The sequence below is a fragment of the Petromyzon marinus genome, chromosome 23 (assembly GCF_048934315.1).
Source record: "Petromyzon marinus isolate PM22_M1 ecotype Great Lakes invasive population chromosome 23, UKy_Petmar_22M1.pri1.0, whole genome shotgun sequence".
In the NCBI taxonomy this organism is placed as follows: Eukaryota; Metazoa; Chordata; class Hyperoartia; order Petromyzontiformes; family Petromyzontidae; genus Petromyzon; species Petromyzon marinus.
The window spans coordinates 12,718,055-12,728,317 of NC_133689.1; the positions used below are offsets into that span (position 1 = coordinate 12,718,055).

A 10,263-nucleotide genomic window follows, 5' to 3' on the forward strand; every position below is an offset into this window, starting at 1 on the left:
TGAAATGTGTATAGTAATTTTCACGGTCTGTTACGTTGGAAATTGAATAACAAAAAAACTGCACGCCACTAATTTATACCAAGTCACTGCTAATGTCGGAATAAAATACTTAGACCCATAGTAGTGTTATTTTTTTTATTTAAAGCTTTCGTGACTGCAGTAATTCATATTCTTAGTTCTTTCGGTAAAGTCACGTTGAAGGGAAACAATAAAATAATAAAATATATATAAAACAATAAAAATTCGCACGACGTTTCGACCATAACACAAACGGTCGTCTTCAGGTGTGTCGGTTTGCATAAAAATAAATAAATGTATGCAAACCGACACCTGAAACCGACACACCTGAAGACGACCGTTTGTGTTATGGTCGAAACGTCGTGAGAATTTTTATTGTTTTATATATATTTTATTATTTTATTGTTTCCCTTCAACGTGACTTTACCGAAAGAACTAAGAATACAGTGTTATTTTGTTTCAGCTTGTGAACAAAGGACACTGCAACAGTTTTTTTCTTCATGGCTTTTAAATAAAGACATGAAGTTTGCTGTATTCCTAAATGTATAAAATAAATCAGCAGACCAAATGTCTCATTGGGGTATCTCTCCCTCCGCATACAAAATAAAAGTAGCGCAATTACACACTCGTTTGGTATGGGTAACCCAATCAAGGATGAGAGCTGCTCAGGTCTACGAGGAACTCAAGCCTCTGCGCCCTGGACAGGCTACTTCGTTGAAGACTAGAATTCACGTTTTAGATTCCTCCTAAAATACGAACACATTTGGTAAGAGAAAAACAAACTCATTGAATGCCCCTTTAACAATTGATTGTCGATTAACTGAGTAGCCACATTTGCGAAGTCAACAGTATGGATGTCAGGACCCCTGCCTGCCACGGGAATGTGGAATTCCCACTTGGCTCTGCCAAAGGGCATGGATGGACCATTTCACCCCACGCCTGCGTGGCGTGTCGACCCTTCCTCGCTTAAACCACGCCCCCCTCATATTCTTAGCTCTTTCGGTAAAGTCACGTTGAAGGGAAACAATAAAATAATAAAATATATATAAAACAATAAAAATTCTCACGACGTCTCGACCATTGTTTCCCTTCAACGTGACTTTACCGAAAGAGCTAAGAATATGAATTACTGCAGTCACGAAAGCTTTAAATCAAAATTTCACGCCCCCCTCACTTATGCCACGCCTCCTCACTTAGGCCGCACCCCTCGCTTAGGCCACGCCTCCTCGCTTAGGCCACTTCCCCTTACTGCTGCCGCGCTCCCCCCAGTGCAGCGTGGCGGGGTCCATGGTGGTAGCGGCGTCCAGGCCGCTGCTGCTGCTGCTGCTCTCGCCTGAAACCCGGACACACTGAGTGAGTGGGACTGTGCCGCTTCGCCGTACTTCGCCACCGATTGTCCGTGCTGGTTGGTGGAGGCGGGGAGCAAACAAGTGCAGTACAACGGTGGACTGCGCTCCACCCTCCGTTTTTGGTAACGCTCCGTGCCATCGGCAACAAAAAGCATGTAATGGACGACGTTTCGGACAACGGCACTTCTTCATAGCACATGAATAGAGATGCCAGAGAGATTGGATAATAAGAGCTGGAAACTGCACCATGGGGGCCTAATGAGAATTACTTTTGTTTTAATTTCTAAAAAAAAAGCATTATTAATAGGTGCTCGCTAACAGCCCTGGCCCCAACAGTCTGTTTTGAAGGTCCCCTGGGGGAATCCGCGTTTCTCATGTGAGGGCATCAGTGTGCACCTAGCCTGGCACAAGCGTCGTGGAGGTTCGTGCACGTGCAGCGCTGTTGTCCAGTCACTGCTGGACGAGGGCCTCCCCACAGCCCTTGAGAGTCGTGGGGGGGGGGGGGTTATTTGACCATACTTCACCACGCTGGGCAAGTGAACGCTTTCAAGTTGAGGTTTTGTTCAACCGGGCGAGATCTCAATGAGAAGTAAACAAACCAGCTGCAACCACGCCTGATATCTGTATTTTGATTTAGCGTGCTGATCTTAAAGGTGCATTGAAAAATTTGATACTCCGACTGATGCTTATTGTTGTGGAGTAACTCATGCAGCCAGCTATGGCTCTAGGATTTGGTGTTACATGTTATTTATGTAGTTTATTGTAAAAATTCGGTCACAGTCCCTATGATCACTGTTACGTTGCAATTATGGCTTTATTTTTTGGTGATTTCGAAAACGTTTTTTGGTATGGACATGTTTCTTTTGTTGTAGTACGGAGTTAGACTGATGGCCTTAATCTAAGTTTTCGTGTGGCTGTTGTGGTTGTTTGACTTGCATCCCACTGGGATTTTTTGCACACAGCGTTGGTGTACGGTGCTTTTTTCAGGAATATTTAGCTGTTTTTTTCATGGATTTTCTGTTTGCACAGTCACATAGAGACTTTAAGATGTTTTTCTTGTTCGTGTTTTTTTTGTTGTGGTTGCACCCAATTCAAGAGCCGAATGGCTCACAGGGCTATACCAAAATAAATAAACTGAACTGAACTGGTCAGTGCGGGTTGGTGAAGACAAAGGTGGTGGTGGGGGGGGGGCATCCCGTTCCTGCGCGTTGTGGGAGCAGCAATGTGTTCTTCAGGCCAGCTGCTGGCCATGACGAGAGGGCTTCACGAGACTAGGGTTCGTGTCGTTTTGCTGTTCGCCCGTTGAAGGAGCGCAGACCTCATGTGGCTTACGATTCTGTTTGCATCATCGCAATCACTCCTTTGGCTTGTTAACTTTCCATTTATGAAGGAGACGTGCGCTTCAACCTATTCATCCTCTGACACAGTTGATGGTTGCCACCAGTGTTTTCTAGGAGGAATGTTAATGCCAAAGCGGTGGGATGTGGGAGCAAACAAGTACAGTACAACAATTGATGCTGCATTGCCCAGTGTTCCCTACCGCGTAGCTCCACACAGCTGCCTCTAACGCCTGCTGCTGTGCGGTGGCCACCCATAGCCGCTATGCAGGACTGCTTGGCTTCCGAGATGTAAAGTGTAAGCACCCTGAGCCAGTGGCGTGACTCGGGGGGGGGGGGGTGCGAGCCGCACCGGGTGACACCATCAGAGGGGGTGACACCAAGATGGCAATACAATTTTTGTGCGGTGTTTGAGCAGAATTTTTTAATTAAAATATCCCTGTAGTTAATTATAACAAAAATATGTTTCGTAATCCCAGCCTACATGTACAATATACCTACAAGGCTAAAACTCTATGCTCATTTCTTTTTTAACCTTCTAATGCGCTCCGGTCAGAGCTGTTATTACCCAACTACGGTGACGCTTCAAGACCCCCACTGAGGGGGGCGTGTCCTCACTGAGGAGGGCGTGACCTCACTGAGGGGGGCGTGTCCTCACTGTGGGGGGCGTGTTAGACACATCCCCCTCCGTGAGGCAGATGTGATAGCTGCCTCCCCTGGTGCTTTTTCATTGCAGTTTCATGACGAGACCAGCGAGCCTAAACATCTTTATACACATACGTGAAATAAGTTACCTGGAGTATGGAAGACGAGAACATGAAATGAAGGGGTCTACAAACATTACATTGGTGACATACTGAGATAGTAACAGGCACGCGCTTATTGCCCGCGCTCCACCCAGTTACTGAGGGGTTGCGTAATCAGAGGGGAGGCTGAGCTCGTCGCTGCCTCACCTTTCGTCTCTTTCTGTATTTGTAGCGGAGCTCCGCAAATTTGGCGATTTTGACTATAAAAATTATTGGAATTGTACAGAAATGACATTTATAACACAGGTCAGTGGGCATTTATTTATTTTATATTCTTTTTTCTTTTCGTAACAGCTATTTTGATTGGAGTATGACAGGTGAGGCTCTACCTGCCCTACCTCCCCTGACTGCACGTCTCTGTTGTGAACCTATATCAATAACTTTTTTGAGAATTACGTAGTAATTAAAGGAAATATTGTAATTTAAAGGTATAATTTAAAATTTTCTAGTTGTTTATGTCACTACTATTGCCATGAGTTACTGCACTGGGTGACACCAACCCTAGTGACGCCACTGCCCTTAGCCACACGTTTCGGGCACTAGAGGGGATTATTTTTGACCTGTCAGTAATCGCACTGCCTTTCCAATTTTTGCATGCGAGCTGTGTGTTTGTGTCGCGCTGCACAAATGTGGAAGTCCTAATCGACCCTCAGGTCAAAGCTATCCTGCCCCACAGCATCTGACAAGGTCCAAGGTAAATAAGCAGACTATTCCTACTCCCCATATCGGTCCCTCCACGTAAAAAAATAAATGTTGAAACAATGTTAATTAATTATGCATTCATAAAGACGCGTGGCTGAAGGGGTGTATAACAAGACACTAAGTTTATATAGATAAGTGAAGGTGGCTTATTGTGTACTTTAGAAAATTACGAGGGTCAATACACATGGTTTAAAAAAAATTGTCTCTACCATTGGAGGTGATCTCATCACTTCCAAATCCATATCTGCTGTATCCCAGTTCCACGAAAGGTGAAAAGATGATGCACAGCCCTTATTTTGGGTCTGCGAAGAGACATGAGACTCGGTCTGCCGCGGGAGTTTCAGCAAAAGTTCAAGCCTCGAGTGGGAGTGGGCTTCACAGTCCACGTCCTCAAGACTCCCCAGTGGATGGGAAGGCTGGAAAGCATCGCCAATCTCATGGTGACAACTCCTCACTGCATATTTATTGCTCCTCATCCTCTCGGCTTACAGTTATGGTCATGATGCTTATAACCAAGTCATCCGAAAGCTCATTATATCTCGGAAGCTAAGCTGCCAAGAGCCTGCAAAGCACTTGGGTGGGTTAATACCATGCACGTCAGGTTATTATCGACTACTGGGCTGCATGGTCATCATTTGGGATGTACACATACAGCACTGTTTCTTCGATACACACCATGAGGGCTATTTGACCATACTTCACCACGCTGGTCAGTGCGGGTTGGTGAGGTGGGTAACATTGACATGGAAGCATAGAAGTGCATTAGAACAATTGCACTGCCCACAACATAGCCCCGCAAATTACAATGCTTGCTATGCATGGAGATTACCTATCCAAACACTATCCAGTCTCATGTAGAGATGCATGCTTGGAATTGCATTGTGAAATAGAACATACACAGGTTAATGACGTCATTGACATTCTTAACAAAAAACAAGTGAGCTTGGGCAGGACATAATTTGAGAAGGGTGATTGGCCAATGATCATGAATAATAACATTGGCAGCCAAGGAATGGAATCTTTTCGAGAAGATGCCCACAAACAAGGTGAAACAATGATATTCAGGTCTTGTACATGTGCTCAGTGGATTATTATATCGCAGGATCATGGGAGTTGGCAGCAACTTGGGGAAGTCTACATCCAGCAATAGCTAATGACGATGTGTACATTCAAATTTAAAGCACAATTTGTATAATTTTTTGTGCAGGATGTGTTGGCGGTGGTGACATGGACAGTCAGCCCTTGGCAGGCATGAAGTTTGAGCGAAACAAAGTGAGATTGGATCCAGAGTTACTCTTATTCGCGGAGTCTGGGTCAGCGATTCGCATCCGAGGTGATGGGCTGGCTTGTGACTACACCCGGGCCTTCCGAAGAGCTGAGGCCGAGAGGCTCTTGGAGGAGTGTGAAAAGCAAATTGAGTACATGGCAGGTACTGCTGTGGGTTTCTGAATAGGTTAATGCGTGTCTGTGGACTGCAGACCTTATGTGATAGCTGAAACACTGAAAATATATTTCTTGCCATAATAATGTGAACATTTCCACTATAATATATGTTTTTTTGGGTTAGGTCATGTAAATATAAATGTCGCTAAACCCGCCAACAGCCAATTAGTAAGATTTGTCACATAAACAGAACATGCCAATTCGTTACTAGTACAGCAGTAATTACAACTAGCATCAGGCGGCCAGCCAGATTTATCCGCCTGATGATGTTAGTTGTAATTACTGGCGAAACGTTGTACTCGGATTGTAAATGTTGTGGATTTGCTCTCCAACACACCGGTGTGCTGTACTAATAACGAATTGGCATCATCTGTTTACGTGATTAAACCTAATAAAGTATTAAAGCTTTCGTGACTGCATAAAATTACTCATTGGTTTTTTCGGTAAAGTCACGTATGTAGAAATACAATAAAATTATATTAAAACAAAAAACAATCACGACGTTTCGATCACAACGCAAGCAATCTTCATCAGGTGTCAAGAACAAATCACGGAGGTAAATACAACAAAAAGATGAGAGACGAGAATTCAACAAACCTGAAAAAACATTATGTGAAGCACATCCAGTCAGGCCAAGAACACAGACACTTCCTGGCGGACCACGCATTTCAGAAGAGTGTTAAATTTCGTGTTCAACCTTTGGATTGCACATACCAGCATAGATAGAATGAAAAATACGAGGTACAACGGTCAGTAGAAATACAGATACAAGTCCACCAAGAGGTAAGGAGGGAGGAAAGATGGACAGGGAGGCAGAGAGAGAGAGAGGGGGCAGCTCAAAAAAGGACCACCTCTTGTAAATACAAAACGGCAGCTCAAAAAATGGCACATCTTGCACATAATTACAATGGTAACTTCCCCGTAGAAGTGTGATAATAAAGTATTAAAGCTTTCGTGACTGAATAAGTGCAGCTGCATAGGCCTCCCTGTCCGCCTTTCCTCCCTCCTTACCTCTTGGTGGACTTGTATATGTATTTCTACTGACCGTGTACCTCGTATTTTTAATTCTATCTATGCTGGTATGTGCAATCCAAAGGTTGAACACGAAATTTAACACTCTTCTGAAATTCGTGGTCCGCCAGGAAGTGTCTGTGTTCTTGGCCTGACTGGATGTGCTTCACAATGTTTTTTCAGGTTTGTTGAATTCTCGTCTCTCATCTTTTTGTTGTATTTACTTGTGTTGTGATCGAAACGTCGTGATTGTTTTTTGTATTAATATAATTTTATTGTATTTCTACATACGTGACTTTACCAAAAAAAAACAATGAGTGATTAAACCTCATTAATTGGCATGTCAGGTGGTGGCGGGTTTAACGACACATTTACATTTACGTCATCTAACCCAAAAAAAACCTATATTATGGATGATATTGGTCGCGAAAACCTACGTGTTAAACCAAACATTTCCACCGTTGGCTCGAGAACACAAATTCAGATGAGCACAACCCGATGATTGTTTATGGACAGGGAGCCTTTGATTTTATTCCCAGCAGCACAGAAAGCACTCGATTAAATATGAATGAATCAGCCACTGGTGCAGCTGCATATGCGCAGCAGATTGTTTCACTTATGAATGCTTTTCAACCGAGGTAAAAAGCGTTTATACATTCGATCTCTCCGTCCGTTTATCCGTTCATAACGGAATGCACTGTCCCTCCTGAAGATTAACCATTGTACACGATCGTGTAATATGCGCGGGTCCGTGTGTGTATATTAAAACAACATCCATATGTGCATGGATGTATCAATGAGACGTGTGTGTGTGTGTGTAGATGAGGACGCGCGGGTGCGTGTATTTGGAGCGTGGCACGCACTCCCGCGTCAGCAATCCGCTTACGGGGACCCCGGAGTCACGTACCGCTACTCTGGGTCAACGCTTCTAGCCCGGCCCTGGTGCCCAGTGCTGAAGGAGATCCGAGAGCACATTGAGAGCCTCACTGAGCAACCCTACAACTTTGTTCTTGTCAACAGGTTTGCCGCAGTTGTAGTTTAACATTTTTATTTTAATCTAATTGATGACAGCCTGTGGAGTAAGGTCGATTCTTAGGCTGTTTATTTGTCAGTATGGCATTACGTCGTATGACATCCCATTTCCACCACTGCCGATAGCTCTATCGGTATAAAACTGGAATATGCATTTGTGATGCTGTTATAATGTATTGTAAAGTATTCATATGAGCGGTGCTGATGCTGTTAGGTACCGTGATGGAAGAGACCACATGGGGGAACACCGCGACGATGAAAAGGACCTCGTCCGTGGCTCGGCCATTGCGTCCGTGTCGCTGGGCGCATGCAGGGACTTCTGCTTCCGACGTCGGCCGCGCGGAGGCAGGCGATCGGTGAATGCGGAACCACGGGAGAGCCGCGGCTGTTGTCGTGATGCGAGCGGAGGCAGTGAAAGCAGCACGGAGGATTTGTCATCATCTGGCACTTGGAGCAGTCGCACTGTTCACAATGGTGGCAGTGATCAGGATACTGAGCAAATGTGTGAAATGAGCGGTATGATCCATTCAAAGTTGCCAAAACTTGACAACTGGAGTGGCAATCGCAGCGGCGCCTTTGAGAATGACTCCGTAACAAGCAAAATGCTTTCAACGTGTCAGTCATCTGCCAGCAAGTTGAAATGCACAATTGAAAGATGTGCAAACGACATCGCCATCACCGTGTCAGGAGACAGGCTGGTGATGCCGCTGGAACATGGCAGTGTCCTGGTAATGAAATGGCCGACAAACGAGGTGTGGTGTCATGCACTCCCTCCACGACGCAGAGATAAAAGCATACGTGTTAACCTTACATTCCGCCTCATCCACACAGGAGTGTGAAGACACATTACCAGGATACTGCCGTGTTTCCGTGGTACCGCGTTCACCGATATGTCAACAAAAATAATCACAAGCATCACTTTAGATAATTATTAACCAAATAAAAATATAATATGCTTTTTACTTTTTGGTTCTTTTGGTAAAGTCACGTAGAAAGAAAATAAATTAAATAATAGAATACGATGTTTCGATTGCAACACAAGCAATCGTCATCAGGTACAAATGAATGAGAAAAACAAACCTAGTCAACTTAGAAATATAATGCAATACAACACAGATAGTCGGCTAACATAACAGTCAACACCCTACCTGGTTGATTACGTTCTTTCAAAGGTTGCTAAATTTGAGAGAGACAAAAAAACACAGACACGGAGACACATAGACGCATAAGCAGAGAGAGACAAGACAGATAGAGACACACACATAGGCACACAGAGAAACAACGCCTTTGTGTCGAGGCCTTAAATAGAGAGGGGGGGGGGAGGTAGAGAAATTAGCATGTCAATGAGAGATTTGGAGCTTTCGTGACTGCAGGAATTACTAGAGAGACAACACAGACACACAGAAAACAAACTTAATAAAACAATAAATCACGACATTTCGATTGCAACACAAGCAATCATCAGGTGGGAAAAACCACAGCAAGATTTGTTTTTGCTGAAGTGGGAGAGAGAGAGGTTATATAGATAAAAAAGGGGGAGGGGCAAGGTGGGAGAGAGAGGGGGGGAATGTGGGGTAGGGGGAGGGGAGCACTGCGTGGATGCATGCTAGGAGGGACGTGAGGTTGGGGGGAGGGGGAGTGGGCGGGGCTAGAAGTGGGAGGCTGATGCGGGGGGGGGGGGTTAACTCGGAAAAATAGACAACAACCATAAAGCAATTAGGGTTTTACCTGGTTAATAGCATCCTTCCAATGATTGCTACATTTGTATCCATCTTCTCGATAGAAGTTATGTCTGTTTATATATCTGGATGGCTTCATGAACAAATCTTTGATAGTAGCCTGAAGGTTTGCAGAGTACCTTGGTCTCAGGAAAAACAATATCATGCGAGCCCACAGCGTTATAACAATGGTCAGCTACAGCAGAGGTATTGGTTCCGCCGTGTTTCAGATCTGCCTTGTGTTCGCGGACACGGTCCGAGACATGTCGTTTCGTTTCCACGATGTAACTGCTACCGCAGGTACAACTCAGTTTGTAAACTCCAGGATGTTGCATGTCAGGAATGACATCCGTCACAGATGGGATTAGATCACAGATTTTGTGTACTGTATTGAATCGGACCTGGATCTTGTGTTTGTTTAAGATCTTGGAAATATTTTTGGTAACACTTGCTATGTATGGTAACATGATGGTTTTGACGTGAGGCTGGGGGGGGGGGGGAAGTGGGAGGCCGAGAGGGCTGGGGATGCGGGGGGGGGGGAAGTTAACTCGGAAAAATAGACTAGTACTCGGCAGATATGAAAGAACCATAAAGCAGGTAGGGAGAGTATGAGCAATGCATGTTTTCGTCTGTATATTAAATATCTGGAAAAACCGACATGGACATACCTAAGCCTTGGTCAAACCTCAACAGGGGATCAAGGGGTACGAAGAGCTTAGCCTCGAATGCAGTCGTACTGGTCGAAGATCATGACGGAGGTCAATTTTCAGCCAAAAGCATTTTAGATTGTCATTATTGCACACAGCAGTCAGGGAGATGTACTTCTGTCGGTGTGACCAAAAGGAGG

The 10,263-nt window shown here is 44.7% G+C and overlaps 1 protein-coding gene across 9 annotated transcripts; it reads left to right on the plus strand.

Moving 5' to 3' along the window:
* Positions 1 to 91: 91 nt before the first annotated feature.
* On the plus strand, positions 92 to 9,106 carry ALKBH2 (alkB homolog 2, alpha-ketoglutarate dependent dioxygenase). 9 transcript variants are annotated; one of them, XM_032959706.2, is made up of 5 exons: positions 92 to 4,204; positions 4,430 to 4,652; positions 5,420 to 5,641; positions 7,488 to 7,686; positions 7,913 to 9,106. In XM_032959706.2, the coding sequence occupies exons 2-5, from the start codon at positions 4,490 to 4,492 to the stop codon at positions 8,535 to 8,537; spliced, it is 1,209 nt and encodes a 402-aa protein (XP_032815597.2). In that variant the 5' UTR covers positions 92 to 4,204; positions 4,430 to 4,489; the 3' UTR covers positions 8,538 to 9,106. The 9 variants fall into 9 exon arrangements, with proteins under 9 accessions (XP_032815597.2, XP_032815590.2, XP_032815584.2 ...); XM_032959699.2 differs by having other exon boundaries at positions 4,471 to 4,652; XM_032959693.2 differs by having other exon boundaries at positions 92 to 1,489.
* Positions 9,107 to 10,263: the final 1,157 nt, after the last annotated feature.

Coding starts and splice junctions, on each gene's coding strand:
- ALKBH2 (XM_032959706.2), top strand. CDS start 4,490: ATGATGCACAGCCCTTATTTTGGGTCTGCGAAGAGACATGAGACTCGG. Junction 4,653..5,419: donor AAAGCATCGCCAATCTCATG/GTGACAACTCCT, acceptor TTTTTTGTGCAG/GATGTGTTGGCGGTGGTGAC. Junction 7,687..7,912: donor AACTTTGTTCTTGTCAACAG/GTTTGCCGCAGT, acceptor TGATGCTGTTAG/GTACCGTGATGGAAGAGACC.